We start from the raw sequence: 16693 nt of genomic DNA, 5'->3' as shown, positions 1-16693 counted from the left end.
AGTCAAGGCTAGCAGTCCGGAGTGTCGGAAACCTTTGTGACTGTTAGATTAATGTACCTGCAATACTAAAATGCTATGGGAAGGGAGGGAAACAGGTCCATGACGTAGGAAGTGATAAAAGAAGTAGTCAAGGCAAGCAGTGTGGAGTGTGGGAACCGTTGGTGGCAGTTAGATTAATGCAACTGCAATACTAAAAAGCTCTTGAAAGGGAGGAAACCGGTCCACGTCATAGGAAGTGGGGAAGGAAGTGGTAAAGGCGAGAAGTTCTGAGTGTGGGAACAGTTTGTGGCAGTTAGATTAATGTACATGCACTACTAAAATGCTGAGGGAAGGGTGGGAAACAGGTCCACGACGTAGGTAGTGGCGATGGAAGTGGTAAAGGCAAGCAGTTCGGAGTGTGTGAACCGTTTATGGCATTTAGATTCATTAGTTAGATAAACATATATTGGATTATTAATCATTTTTAGGTGATATAATAGCGCTATCGTTAGTATGTGTTATATATCATCATTATAAGCCATACGATATTTTTAAGAAGACTCTTTTACACCGTGCTGTCGCAATTAGGTTAAGTTAGATTCGTTCAGTTTGTTTTAGTTTTGTTTATGATAGGCCTCATAACAAATAAGGAAATAGGCTTCTTTTAATCAAAAGACGTTTTGTACAGGAAAATGGATTTACCTCCTATCGATAACTGTTGGAAATTCATTACGTATATTACCAATGACTTTGGTTAGGCAATGGACGAGAAGTTAGGATTGTGTTGACTGAGATTTGGTTTTTGCCTATACAAATAACATTGTGTTCACCAGTGACACCGGTAAGTAGGCTAGGTGTGGGTGGACTCTTTCATTACTGCGCTCATGTTCACTCATCCCATTACGCGCAGAATAAGCGTACTACTAGTAATATTAACAGTTATAGATTTTTTTATCATTGTCTCATAAAGTATTAGATTATTAAACTGTATATCAATTTAGAATTTGATGAACATTTTCACTGCTTAAAAACTGATAAAAGTAATGGCGAAGTAAATATATAGACTAAAATCTAATATTTGTAACTTTTAGATGATATTATTGTCGTATTAGATTACTGCATCGATTATTCAAAGAATGTTCTAAACGTGTTATAATTACCTAAATGTAATGTATCACCAGTTTCATCCTTTATTTTAGAAACAACAAAATATGCTAGAGTTCAAGGAAACTCAAATAATTTCCATCCAAACAGTGTTATTTTTGAAGAGTCCTCTTAGTACACGTAAACACATGTAATCCTAAATACACGTAAAGTACATGTATGTTTGAGTAAACACAGTATTTCCTCTAAAATCTGAGTATTCATAATTTTGTTCTCCATTTCGAAACCAAGAAAAACCTACGTAGTCCACGAATATTTATAAATTAGCTGTACAGTATGTAATATCATCCAAAAACTGGAAGTGTAAAGAAATACAAATAACCAACAGGTTTCTACCATCAATACTTTGATGAAAAAAACTTTCTACACAGAAATCACACTGTAACGTATCAAATACGCAGTAATCCCAGCGTTTTTGTATCAACCTCCCACTCTTTTCTCACGCAGTTTTACATAAGACGTATCAATATCGACGATTGTATCAGTTACACCAAGGAGTTGGTCAGTGTGGCAGTGCTATTCCACCACGTAGCAAGCGTATTACTAGTACTTTACAATATCGATATTTTTACCGATAATATCGAAGTGGTTACCGACTAGTAACAGTGCGTGTGCGCCAAATTGGATCCATTACCGTGTAATAGACTAACGGGTGTCTCTTGTCCGTCAATTGCGTTGATGGGTCCTAATGACCACGGCGCGGGAGGCGCTGGTGGCGTGTGCGTGGTGGTGCGTGCGGCGACGCCCGGGCGCGGTAGCGGGCGTAGCCCCCTAGCACGGACCCGAGCAGGAGTCGCGGCGCGGGCGGCCCCTAGACCGGTCATGGCGGGGGCTCAGAAAGGCATGGAGCGCTGGATAGGCCGAGTAGCGCTGGTCACCGGAGCGAGCTCTGGTATTGGAGCGGCAGTCGCCCGCGACCTGGTGTCTCACGGACTGACCGTGGTCGGACTGGCCAGGAGGAAGCACAGGGTCAAGGTAGGTAAAGAAGTTTGACATGTCAGGATGAAAGTTTTTTGTTTGGTCAAGTAATTATGACTGACAATGTTGGTAGGGGTTGAGACATATTTGGACATAAAAAATAATTTACCGTTTAGGAGCTTAACTGCAAATTACCAAAATCTAAATATCACTTCAACAGTAAGCACTGTAAAATTTTGTGTACACAGCTACAAAACAAGCACTGAATATTGTAATAGATCTTTGGATACATATAAAACATTTAAAAATTATGCACCCTGTTGGTAATCCTTGTAACTTTAATGCTATTGAACATCATAGAACAGAACCAACTTGTTTAATTGAAACAGCTGTTAAGATTCAATAATTCCATTTCTCATAAGGTTAACATGGGAAACTCCAGAGCCACTGGGGCGGAGCCCGAAAAGATTTTTGAAATAAGAATATGCCTATATGTTAATCGGGAATGTGAGCTATCATCATGCCAAATTTCAGCCCAATCCGACCAGTATTTTTCGAGTTTACTTTTCCCATACACACATACACACATACAGCAACCACCTCTTTTTTATAATAGTATAGATTGTTCAATATTAAATAATAGCATATTTCTTCTCTTTAAATGACCTAATTCACATTCAAACACATGGATCACTAACATGGCCTTTAAATGGATAAAACAAATTTTGCCTCGTCATTCACTAACCATAGTATCCTTTGGATAACTCAACTTATGAAACATTGAAAATTAATTGTTCAATATTTAATAATAGTTTTTTTTTTCTATTTTTAATTGTCTAAATAAAACATTCAATGGATCACAAACATGATCTTAACTGGAAAAATAAATTTTGTTTTTGAAAAAAATATTTGTTTGCCTTGTTACTGATTTACTAACCTTGGGACAACTAAACTTATTCTCACTACCTGTTACTAAACAATGGTATTTTGTTAGGTATTAATAAGTTTTGAAATTAATAATATGTAGTATAATTTAGCCTCAAAATGTTTTGGTGCGATTATGACATGTAAGGGGTAATTGTACTTTGGAACATTTGTAGCAGTAAAGACCTGTAATATACAGATGAACATATCTGCAAGAAAACAATCATAAAATAAAATATAGTTTCACTATGAAAAGTGATTCAGTTACTGTAATATTAAACTTGTGTCGAGTAGTTTTTATATCTGCAATACGTAATAAAAGAAAATGAATAACTAATAGTACATTAGTTTTTAATTGTGGAAAATATATAGAGCATACATATTAAAAACATTGAAATGAAGAGTGAGTAGGAGAAACTAATGAAGTAAAAGACTGTTTAACGGAAGGGAACTATTTAATTACTTTATGGAAACATAACTTCGTTAGGATGCATTTTGAGCTGGCTACTAACTCAATTTATTTATCAAGAATTATTTTTCATATGATTATCATTTACGGAAAGTAAAACTAATGATAAAAAGTCATTTAGATTATCATTTCAAATTCATTAATAAATTAGTGAAACGACTACCCTTTACTGTAGTTTGTTATTACGATATTTTTCGAAAGTCCGTGTTGTTGTTATATTTTGTTTCCTGTATTAAGCATTCACAAAAATAAAGGTTATACAATAAAAACAACGTTGTGTGTGCAAGCCACAAGAATAAACTTCACAATACTAATGTACCTACTATAACTTTATACAAAAGGCTTGACGCAAAGCAAAATGCTGTGATTTAGGATGCTTTAAACTTAGCTTTATAATCTAGGCAGGAAATCGTTGAAATATCCATGGGATTTTAATAAAATCTTTTCCGCTAATCCTGACAAAAGACAGCAGCTTTTGAATGCATTGAAATGTGACCTGCGCCTCCCTTTAAAAACCGAAGAGAAAAATACATCGGAAAATTCAGGAAATGACTATCTTGATAAATAAGGTCTGCCGCAGCGTCCGGGAATGTTCTGGTAGTCTTGATTAAACGTTAAAAGTAATTGTGTGTCACAAATTTAACAATTTGTACTTAATTTATATAAATAAAATGTAATTTTATCAGTTAATACTATTGGCCAATACAAATGTTTTGTCAATCTGGCTGAATAAATGCATTTGACGTTGAATTTGACCTTACGTTACTTACGAAATAAAGGACGGATCGTATTTATGACGATGGCGGACAGGGAACTCATCCCGAATTTGCATTTATCTTAAATACACACACAAAAATTGTTTCAAAGGATTAATTAAGTTCATAATTAATACTTTTGATTTTATTAAATATTTTTTCACAGAAAAAAGAAGTCCTTATAAACCGTTGCAGTAACAGGTGAAGGTCCTTATTTCACGCTAGAGATCCTGCTCGTGTCCTCTACAGATGAAACTTAGTTGAGAGGTTTAAAGTACCACAGCCCCGGGCACGTCACATGCAAGGCTGCGTTTAGTGTTAACCTTTCACAACTCTCCGAGTTGTAATCCAAACATTTACACAGCTTGGATATTCTTTTGTACACTCTGTTTAGTTGTTTTGTGTCGTTTGATAGTTGCAGATTTTTGCAAACTCGTGTGTGTTTTTCGTTACCGGTATTTTTCCATCAAACATATTGGAACAGTCCAGGCCTTATTATTGTTACCCTCTAATGTCAACCCTTATCATTTTATTAGATAGCATTATTCATTTATAGCAAATCGACGAATACTTGGGATCAAAAAAGCAGCCTTCAATTTTGAAGGTATGAACTATAACCATCCAGTCACTCAGATAGAAAAACTATTGTTTATATATTTTCAGGCATGGGTTTGTATTTAAATTTTTTTATGTAACTTAAAATGTATGTGTTTAAAGAATGGTGACTCGGTATCATAGGGTGGGCATGATTTACTTCTGAGCCACTCTAAACAACAATGTAGTATAAAAGTATTATTTCCACGCCATTGTCTGTTTTGTTTAAGGGCATTGAGCTCATAGCATCGAACAAGCTGTCCTAATATGGATTTATACATAATGGTTTGGGGCATAACACTTCGGTCAGCCAGAAAAACTAATGTAACAAATATTATTTTCCTACATTAACCCGACAAAGTAGGCTTCCTTGCACTGATTATAGTACGGAAAGCCATACTTTTGCGCACAGTTTTTACTTTGGTGCACACCAGTATTCCAACCAAACAACACAAAACAGCGTGCTTTTATTATACACGTAATTCGTGTACGCTTGAAAATAAAATGGCTGCACTAAGGATATTACGACTTTGATCAGCTGGTGCAGCGTTTCTCATGTCGTTCAATGTTTGGATTTAAGCTAACCTAAAAACGTGTTTTACAATGTTTGAAAGACTATATGATTTATAGTAACTGTAGGGAAAATATAATGTGTAACACGAGTGCAAACCGACTTTGCTGCACTCGAGAAACTTCCCACACTCACCTACGGCTCGTGCGTAAACATTTCTCTCCTGTGCAGCAAAGTGCCACTTCACCCACTAATAACACAAATAATTACTGTAGCAACAGTATGTGTTTACTATTCACGTCAGGCATTATTGTTAATTAAAATATTTTTTTGTGCTGATATTGAAAACGTTCGAAAGTGGTTATGATGCTGTGTGCGCGGTGAAAAGCAAACCATTGACTGACATCTCATTCATTTTTCAGCTGTAGCTAGTTTTAAATCACATAATCACAAAGTTGAATTTGTCTAGCACAAATTTTTTTAACTCTATTTCCTAGTTTCAGAGTTACCTCTCTTTATGTTTTTTTTATTTATTTATTTTTTTTTATTAAGAGAGTTGATGAGTAGTTACGAGATACGATATATAATACTTTGCCCTTTCAGATTGGCTATTTAAGATATAATGCATAAAAAAATTGTATCAGCAATATTACACATACTTTCTCCCATTAGCTTGTCAACCACCCTTATCATGAGCAAGCAGTGTGAGTAGTTATGCTATTTTATGGGGAAAATCACAAAAGTTGCAATAAATTTTAACCGTAATTATTACAGTAATGTCGTTTCTAATATTTTTTAGAGTTAAAAGGAGTATGACTTACTAAATTGTAATAAAGTTTTTGCCAATAATTTAAAAATACAATTCTCCCGTATTTTATGGGGAAATTATCATTAAATAATATCATTTCAAAAACACCTGGAACTACTCTAAGGTATTTGAGTAGTACCTTTGACTATTAGTACCTACATACACAATTTAATTCCTTCAAAAGTCGGACCACAGGTGTGGTCCGTAGCTTTGTACACAATACTTACACTCACACAAATACACACACACATTCACATAAAAAAGAAAAAATTCATATTCACCTTAAAAATGGATATATCTGCTCAAAACTCTAACTTTAAAGCTTTAAAGGAAACATTACTTTCTCTATGTACTGAAAATAGGGGAGAAAGTAAAAAACAAACAAATCGGTATTTTACAGCTACTCCTCTCTACAGCTTTATCTCAGTGGTTCCTTTAAACTTGATTTTATAACTGAAAAAATCTATATAATGTGAATGTAATGTTTGCTGGACTGTAGTTTATTTGTGGTCAAAGGTCAAATTCAAGAAAATGTAATTCTTAAAACGTGTGAATGGTGTGAACGTGTAAAGGTGTGAAGGAACTTTTTCGTATATACATTTTACTAAAAAAACTATCACGTTTATCCACGATGGATACATTATTGGTGAAAGGTTTTCTAACAACTCAAAACAGAAGTTTTTCTGTAATATCGTAGATAAACAAAAAACAATTCAACATTAAACGTATACAAAGCAATGGAGTACATTACAAATTCCAAAACTGTATGCGAAGAAGTTTTGCAAGAATCCAACTCATATCTTATGAGATCACATCCCAGTAACTACATTTGTACATTGTTCTGCATGTTGTCTACAATACATATGTTACAACTAATATTTTTAAAATGTATAAATTAAAGAGTTTTCACATATAATTAATTTTATATTTCAATCACCATTAAAAACCATCATAACATTTGGTTGTAATCTACATATTAATAGGCAAGCATGTTTCTTTAAAACCTTTTTTTCACGGTTTGTGTGCATCACATGGTAAATCTACGCATAGTGTTAGAAAGATATTTGCCTGTAGATGTGCAGAATCCCTTTATAAATTAAAATAGTCTGAAAAGCAAGCACAAAAATTAATTTAAAAAGAAATTAACATTGGCCTTATGGGTTGCTATGCTGGTGATGAAATGACATCGAAATATAAACACAAAATCAAAACAAATGAAAGTAATTCTAATCACATGTTTTATTTACAGCATGGGGTGAAAATAGAGAGGTCTTTTGTACATTACATATTTTTGGTAAAGTTTTCGGCCATTGGACGACCTCTAGTATTATTTAATTTAAACTGCCATTGTAAAAATTGCTAAAACTATCCAGACGATGAATTTGCAACCTTCTCGTTATAAAACACGATACTTGTACACAAACAGTCATTAAGACGGTATTCAGGATGTCGTTAAAACGTCCGGTAGTTGACAGAACGGTGGTTAAAGAGGGGGTAAAGTTGATAACAACCCCCCACTGGGGGGGGGGGGAATAAAGCTTGGAGAAGCTTGTCTTTGATCACAGAGTCATCAGAGTTGGAGAGGTTTCCTGAGGCGTTAGCATTACCCGTGAGTCGACATCGGTAGCGAAAACATGAATCGTAATACGATATCTGCTAATGTCTCCACCTGTTACAATGTTAATTGGATTTTATCTGAAAGGGCTTTGATCTCGAGGATACAGCACAAAGATAAAGTTAATTGGTAGTTAAGTATTCTTTGGCTTTATAAAACAAATATTGAATATACACCTCAGTGTTTTTTTTTTCAAAACTTAATTAAACATGTACGGTAAAAAGTAAATATATTACAGGTCACTGAGTAATTTCTGCAGGAAGTTATCTATAGGTTATCATTAGGACCCTGACTTATAGATACATCATTTACTGTCTGTCTTTCCTCGATTACAGTACAAACTTACAACTAAACTAGAGCTGTATTGAATAGTTCATATTTAATATCTATGAAAGTTTTTAAATAAAATTCCATATAAAAACTTTGTAGATATTAGTAAATAATGTACAATTTTTAAAATTTAATCCATTTAAACTCCAACCCTTTGGTATCAAACTCAAATAAATGTTAGTTGAGAAATGGGAGAAAAACGAACGTTATGAATTGATTTTGAAAAACTATTTACACCATACTACACTGTTTTGACGAATTTCCAACGCAAGTATTTAGTCCAGAAAATAGCTGTTTGCCGCCAGCCTAATCAAATGGGGTTTCTTTGCGTACTACAGTACTGTAATGAGTTTTACCGGACACCAATCAGCTGATTATACTATATTTGGGTGGCAATGAGTGGTTGTAAACAAAGACATAACTTCTCGTTTAGACGTTATGACTAGTGATGGTTAGTCCTTTAGTCCTTTAGGATGTGGTAATAAATAAGGATTTGTACAGATTTAGTAGTATGGCGTAAACTATCGTACGTAACTCGTCCAAAATTTGTTTACCGGACTCGTATGGCAACCGGTTAACACTTATTTTCAGGACTAGTAACGTAATATACTATATCACTAAAAAATACATTTTTTATACACCTAACAACATAGCGTTTATTGATAGTAGCTTTTATAAAACATGTCCTTATAAAAAATACATTTCAGAAATAAATTATGTTAAAGTTATGGAATGCACAAATTCCCTTTATTAGCGAAAGTTCATGAAACACACTAACCAACAAGATTACGAATTTGGTTTTATTATACCAACAAGTTTAGTCTGGTATTCTTTATGTACGTAACATAAATTTAAACTTCCACTAATGAAGAGTAGCTAGGTATTCTCTAAAGGACCAACAATACAATACAAAAACATTATTCCAAATAATAAAAATTTCTGACTTTGCCATAAGGGAATATGTACAAAACTAATCGGACCATATTACACTGCTTGCAGCTATTACAATTGTCTGGGTAGCCGAGTGGTTATCGTGCTTGCCTTCAAATCTAAAAGTCGTCTGTTCAATTACAAGTGAAATCGTAACCAGACTCATAAGCATTTTTCTATTGGGATATAAGTTAATGACGCTATGAATTAATAAGGTCGACGTTAGATAACAAGACCAGGGTTAGGACCACTCCCTCTCAAAACGTTAAAAATACCATTGGCGTTGTAAACACGAAAAATCTCTTCAAAGCATTTTCGTTCGGTCTAATCCATTTCCTCAAACTTTGAGGTGTTTTTTGCAACAAACAACATAAAATGAAGACTCAAAAATGAACTCAGAAATGACTCAGATATTACTTTCCGGTCAAGAGCTGTGGACCGAACTATCAAGGTTGTATGCAGAAGGTCGTGCACGCCCTCTATTGTAGTGGGTGTTCAGATGTCAACTATGATTAACTAGAAGCACCTTAGAACACAATCATCCGCTAAGAATAGCCTATCAGATACCTGTTATCTATAATAGTGTAAACGGATATGAAAATCATCGATCCTTGGTTTCAGCGCGTTGGCTAAGTTATATTTATAATAACAGAAATACGTAACAAACATTTCCCAGGATCAGTACTGTCATTTTTTTATCAAAACATGTTATTATGAATGTTGTAACAACGTGTGCTGAAATTTACTAAAGGTTCATCCTCAATAAATAATATTTTAGTAAATGAACCTTTCATTATACAATGAGAAACGTCAGTACTTTAGACAAACTTTTGAAAGATTGTAATTAACTTATATAATAACCCGTGTGTTCGATTTTAAAACCTTAAAAATATAAAATCTACGTCTACTAATACGTGTAATAATATATTTACACTTATACTGGTGACTTACAAGACGGTATATACATATACAAAGATGTTGATCGAAGTGTTATGGAACGTATTTTTTTTATTTTCAGGTAATTTAATAACACGTAAAACGCTGATCAAGAAGTTATCTAGACTCTGGTATGAACTAAAATAGTTATTTTTTGTTCAATTACGTTTTAGTACTAAGTATAACAACATTAATAAAATGTATTTAATTTAAAATTAATTTATAGCCAAACGTGTAAGTTAGTTAATAATTTTGAAAACTATGTAATAGCTGTTATGATGTATCTGGATTTTAAAATAATCAACCAATAGCTTTTAGCATTCACAATAAAACAAAGAATAATGCTAGGCCAACAAAAAAGTAAACCTAACACGGTAATTTGAAACTCGAGAAAGTAAATTCAATACTAAAACCAATTACGATGAAACTCATTGAGCGTAAAATTCACTGAGTAATTGGCCCAAAAGACTTCTTTTATTGCGGAAATGAAGGAAAACGACCTCACGGACAATTGGTCAAAACGTGGTTTATTAGATAAGGAATCTTAATTGGACAACTACACAACTACCATCGATAACATTGTTGTGAGTGTTTTTAAGTGGCGACTCCCTTGTAAGTGATCAGTCACTTAGAGGGCCATTCATCAAGCGCACTGCCATACGAGGTGTTGCACAGTAGAAGACGAATTAAAACGGATCATTTCCTTTTGAATACAATGATTTCAGCAAATTGGAACGAGACAATTGCTAATATTTGTTGCACTTTTGGAGCTTGTGTTTTGTTCTTAGAAAGAATACAAAATAAATTAAGCTTCTTAATCAGCATCGTACGTGTTATAAAATTACCAGAAATTACAAAAATACTTCAAATAAAATATTATGTTAAATAAATTATGTGTAAATATATTTGATAAAATAAAATACAAGTATTATGTGTAAAATAAAAGTAGTTTATTATGTGTATAAGATAAAAGTTTTGTAATAATACAAATGTTAAACGGCAACCTAAACAGTTTCAAGCTTATTTAAAGCTTAAAAAAGAGCTTTGTATCTTAAGTACGCTGGCTCAATAAAGACAGTATTTATACCAGTTTATTGAACGTAAAGTAGTGTAACTCTTCTTCATCATGCATGTTTAGCTTTGTCGATAAACTTTATTACCTGATTGCAGTAAATAAACTTAAATTTGAAGTTATGAGTACAATTGACTGATGATTGATTAGTCTAATAAGAACGATAGCTTCTTATTACTCGTATTTTTTATATGTGTCAGCTACTTGACGTTTAAATAGTTTCTTGACGATTTTAAGTAGCTAACTTTTAGGTTATGGCTCTAATTTGAAAACTTACTGTCAATCAGAAGATTTCTGTTGGGTATTGGGCCAATCCCCTAACCAATAGTTAAGTGTAGGGCCACACAAGTCAAAGGCGTTCACCAAATTCTAAACTTATCAAATTGTAACGATTTCAACTATTTCCTTCTTCACCCTATCATTGAGATACAACACAGATGGTTTTTTAGCATTTAATTTATTTTCCAGGAGATCGCAGAGGAGCTGATAGAATGCAGAGGCAAGTTGTACGCGGTAAAAGCAGACATCAGCAAAGAGGAAGACATCGTGCACGCATTTATCTGGGTGGAGAAGACTCTAGGAGGCGTTGACATCCTAATCAACAGCGCCAGCGTTACAGCCAGTGTGCCCATTGTAGGTTAGTAAATATAATAAATGGGTAAAATCGACTTAAGAGGATTGAAAAAGCTTTTTATGTTATTATGAATAATAAAAATGTGAACATCTGTCTTTAAAACTCCAAAACACTAATGTCCTGATGAAGGACGGCCAGACTCAAAGATTTGAAGTCCCGAACTCCTTGTGAAACTGTGTGTTTTAAGGCTCAAATGCTACACCAGTCCATAAATATGAAAAAAGGTTTAAGAGAATAATCAAACACTGTTAATTGACAAAAAAGTTACAAACACAAAACAAATTTAACTGGCACAAAGGTAGTAGACACTGGTAGTTTATTTAATCGAGAAGATGTGAAAATAATTTTCCAATCGTTTAACATAAATATTTATGCTATCTTTATTTATTACTTTTTAAAGAAGTGTGCTATTCTTCACCACAAAAGTTGAGTTTGCCAATAAATTTAATTATTAAACTTAAAATAATGGACAGCTATAGTTATTTGTGTAACCACAGCTCGTGCGTAAACATTACTCTCGAGTACAGTAAAGACAGTTTGCATTCGTGTTACACAATAAATTTTTTCTACAGTTACTATAAATCATATAAATAATTAGTCTTTCAACCACTGTACGACACGTTTTTAGGTTAGGTTATATCAAAACATTGAACGACATGGGAATGATCGTAATATATTTAAGCGTTGCCAACTTATTTCCATGCGTACACGGATTACGTGCATAGTAAAAGCACGCTGTTTTGTGTTGTTTGGTGGGAATACTAGTGTGTGCCAAAGTAAGGCTCTCCGTACTATAAGGAAGCCCACTTTGTGGGTATGCTGTCCTTCACCACTAAAGCTAAGTTTGCCACTAAATTCAAGTATCAAACTTAAAGGCATAGCAAAATCTTGTTATTAAATAATAAGCAGCTAAATAAGTTGCACCAAACAATTAATACTATGAATCAATTTGATTGCAATAAAAACAAATTGATAAGTATTAATCTCAGAAAGAAATCACGAGTGCAGTTTATTCCCAATAGAAATTGAAAATATACGAGATTTTAAAAGTTACTATGCCTAGAATTGTTTTGCAGACGGAAAGTCAGACGAATGGAAGAGGATCTTCGACGTGAACGTGTACGGCCCAAGCATATGTGCCAGGGAGGCTGTCAAGTCCATGAAGGGCCGCGGGGTGGACGACGGCTACATCATCAATATAAACACGTAGGTAACTGGTTCCACGGCCTGCAGAGGTGTAATCATTTGTGTTTGAAGTTCAAATATATTTGTGAATTCAATTGCAAAAAGTGCTTCACATGAAGAAACAATATCGTTAATGTATCGTTTTATAGAAATTTTAGGTAGGTCTATAGAGAAATCATCTACCTATAGTACGCTTGTTTTTCGTCATTTTACAGAAAAACAGCCGTTGCGGGTCATCGATCTCTGTTATTATCTATGTTGCGGGTATAACATAGGTTTGGTTAGGTCAGGAATAGGTAAAATTCCTAAAACTAAACATCCTAACCTAACCTAACCTAATATACTAATTATTGGTAGTGAATTAACGGAAAATGTCTGAGATGTCTACCTACTTCAGTATTCAATGGCTAAACGAATCTTTGCTTAAAATAGGGAATCGTTTTTCAGATTGCCCCCCAGTCCAGGCGGAGCTCGAGACAGCATCCTGAAAGCCTCCAAGTTGGCGCTAACAGTTCTCACAGACGGCCTGAGGGCGGAGTTTACAGAGGCCAAGTCTAGGATCAAAGTTACGGTAAATCTATTGTCTTGAAAACACCGAGGTTCGTATTACATAACTTAGTTACCTGACACAATGGGCAATCAAGTATTACGTAATGTAGTCCCTGGGGTAAATGACTAACAGTCTAATGAATGGAAGGGTTCGGACGATTTTGCCTTTCATACAATCGGCTTTCATTAGCTGTATGGAAAGAAGCTTTACATTATGTTGTCATTATTATTGCATTCTTTGCAATAATTTCCTAATTGGTTGTTTATGTCTTCCCAAATATGATGAAATGCAATACACTTTGATTAAAGAATATGTGTCAGATCATGTTAACAATCAATCAGAAATACTGACTCATATTAGGCCTATTAGAAAATGACCGCTCATTAGGAAAAACGGAGGACTTTTGGATGGTTACTAATAAACGTTTAATAGAGATAAGATGACAAACAAGCAAATTAATCTGGAATTTAGTGTTCCTGAGGAAATTTCCTTGCCAGAGCTTCAATTAACCAATATCATTCAAGTAAGGAAACTAAATGATTGTTGTAATTCGGATAGTGTGCCTGATATCGATCGAGTTCGCTTGCATAATACAACCTATATACCGTTTCATATGTGAATATTATACTATTTACCGTTTCATATGTGAAGTTAACATAGTCAATACATATTTTAAATGTTAATATGGGCATAACATATATCACAGCGCAAAAATACGCGTACTTAAATATTAAACTTAGTAGAACCATAGATAAAACATACTCCCCCAGTAGAACTGTCAATTTGGGGATATCCAACAAATAGAAGCTTTACGACCTTTTGATACCAATTGATCATGGGTGAATTAAGTGGTGAGATCAATTACAGATGAAGTCAGTCAGATGATTACAGTTAGTCGATTTATATACATATTTGAGATTTTACAGTTTGGTATATAGAGTAATTCCACCGTTTACTTGTTCCAGTGCGTCACCCCAGGAGCCATGACAAGTGGGGAGACCAACAAAGGTACTCCGGAGATCCTTCGAAGACAAACTCTCCTAGAGGAGAGGCATGTTGCTGAAATGGTCACATTTATATTGGCCACCCCACCTAACATACAGGTAAACGCCACATTATCACTGTACAGTACAGAAGAGTCTATGTATACAACCAGTATGTTTTATCTATGATACAACTCAAAGCGTTACTTTTTGTAATTTCCTGAAATAGGTTGGTTGTCTGTTTTGATCTTGAATATGTCCGTTCACCTGGACATCAGGCATGTGCTTAAAACGTAAAAATCAATACTCAATCTGGTACATTACAAGATGACTTTAAGAGGTTGAAAGGATGTTGAGGTTAGTTTATTCATACTTCTCAAATCAATTAATTTGTACCTCTCTCTAAGCTGACTGACAAAACCAATGGTGATAAACTGATCTTTAGCATCAAAATTACAATTATTCTAAGTTTAAAATACATAAACTATGCTAATTATATTATCTAAACGTTGAATTAAGAACTTGTATCGCTAAGAATTCTTTTTATTTTAAAATTTAGTAGGAGTCAAAAAGGTACGTTTGAATTAACATAGATTAACAGAAAATTAATGAAAACCTTGTTTGCCTATCAACTTTAACATTAAACTAATAACAACTCATAAGGTCATAATATCACGTAAGGCTTAATTTACAACAAATTCAGATGGTGTCAGGACACTTGCTAAGGTTAGCCGGAACATAATTTCATTTATAAAATACCCCCGCCGCAGCAAACCTGCCGTCTATGCGAATTTCCATTTGCCAGAATTGATTTTCAACTATTAAAATAACATTAATTTTAATGAGTACCTAGGTTAGCTGCTTCAGGGAAACTAGTAAAGTATATGTTTTAGTAAAATATTAATAGCTTAGTACAAAATAAATAAATTTGCCAAGTTTGATCAACATATATCCATAAACAAGCAAACTATATTTTACAAAACTATATTCTCCGTGGGAATTTTAATATGACTTTTGTTATTTTCTCTCTAACTAATAACCGTACAAAAACACTTTGATATACTAAATTATTTGTTTTTTAAAAAGGTCTAGAGAGAAATTGGTAAGTTTAGTGTTTTGAGTGTCAAAATGAGAACAACCAATTTTACCCCAAAATACCCCATTCCCATGGTCCGATCATGCTGGTTCGCGAACTCATCCAAGTTTATCACGCCTTACACCTTCAAACCAAGCTACTTCCCTATAGGGAAATTTGCTAGGTGTAATATAATGTCATAAAAAAAATACAATGTACTGTTGAAAATTGATTCATATTTGTCTCATCTTTTTGTGGTTTATTTCAAATTCTATACTGTGATGACGTAATCAATTCTTTATGCACTTTACCCTTGATGCAGTAGCCATCTCATTTCACATTCATATTGATTGTTTTGCCTTCTGTATTTCACATTGTCTAACACTGTGCCACTATCAGGTGTCCGATTTGACCTTGAAGCCGATAGCCAGTAAGCCAGCCACGTTCCGCCCTCGGCTGTCCAAGTGATCGTGATGACGTCACAGCACGCTTCACTCACTACGTCACAGTTCCTGCCCACCAGTTCCGCGCCTATCAGCTGTTTAGCTCTATCAGCTGTTGTAATATTTATTTAAAATATATAAATAACACCACTTGGCATTTTATTTTCCTCCAATAAGACTCATGGCAAACAATTGTTTGAGTTTGAATGATAATTGTGATCTTCAATTGATTATCTCTTTATGAATCAAAACCTCTTTATTTACTTTTATGTAAAATAATAACTCATGAAAAAGGTCATATTTATGTGAATTAAAGTATAGCCGTTGGTTTAAAGAGTGGAACTAAGAAAAAAAGAAAAAAAGATTTAACTAAAAATGATTTTACAAAATAAAAAAAGTAAATCGTTTCACTGTTGTTTTTTTCGTTTATTGATATTTTGCAGCAGTATGTCAAACAGTTTGTTTCCAACAAAGGTAGTTTTCTTAGTCTAAGTATATTCCTAGAATATTTGTTGGGTTCACTAAATAAGGTATGTACTATTACGCATATATAATTTATATAAATTGATTAACTACTTTGCGACATACCTCTATAATTTACTAAGGTAGTAGCTACTTTGGTAAATAGAATCCTAGAAGACAACAGGTGAAACTGTGTAAAGTGCTGCTGTCAACTTCTTTTTGGGGAGTGAGCTGCTCTACTAGTAGGAAAGAAATTCTAGTAGTAGTGCGGGGCTTCGAAGTCCTGGGTTCAATGCCTGCCAATCGCCAATGGATTTTATCTATGTAATAGTGCCGCAACCCTCTAGGACTAGCCT

At 34.0% G+C, this 16693-nt stretch overlaps 2 protein-coding genes across 2 annotated transcripts in view; one reads left to right on the top strand and one right to left on the bottom strand.

Annotated features, from left to right (window-relative positions):
- The window catches only part of LOC128989329 (uncharacterized), a 510234-nt gene that overhangs the window by 192051 nt on the left and 301490 nt on the right, over window positions 1–16693 (bottom strand). The window lies entirely within an intron of this gene.
- Window positions 1715–16015, top strand: LOC128991100 (farnesol dehydrogenase-like). Its single transcript, XM_054413828.1, has 6 exons — window positions 1715–2118; window positions 11474–11642; window positions 12716–12845; window positions 13272–13395; window positions 14340–14477; window positions 15832–16015. The coding sequence occupies exons 1-6, from the start codon at window positions 1822–1824 to the stop codon at window positions 15898–15900; spliced, it is 927 nt and encodes a 308-aa protein (XP_054269803.1). The 5' UTR covers window positions 1715–1821; the 3' UTR covers window positions 15901–16015.

The sequence above is a fragment of the Macrosteles quadrilineatus genome, unplaced genomic scaffold, assembly GCF_028750875.1.
Source record: "Macrosteles quadrilineatus isolate MER2022 unplaced genomic scaffold, UCM_ALF_1.0 Scaffold_3__2_contigs__length_128488019, whole genome shotgun sequence".
Taxonomy (NCBI): Eukaryota; Metazoa; Arthropoda; class Insecta; order Hemiptera; family Cicadellidae; genus Macrosteles; species Macrosteles quadrilineatus.
The sequence above is the reverse complement of the archived record's forward strand: the minus strand, read 5'-3'. Positions and strand labels throughout refer to the sequence as shown.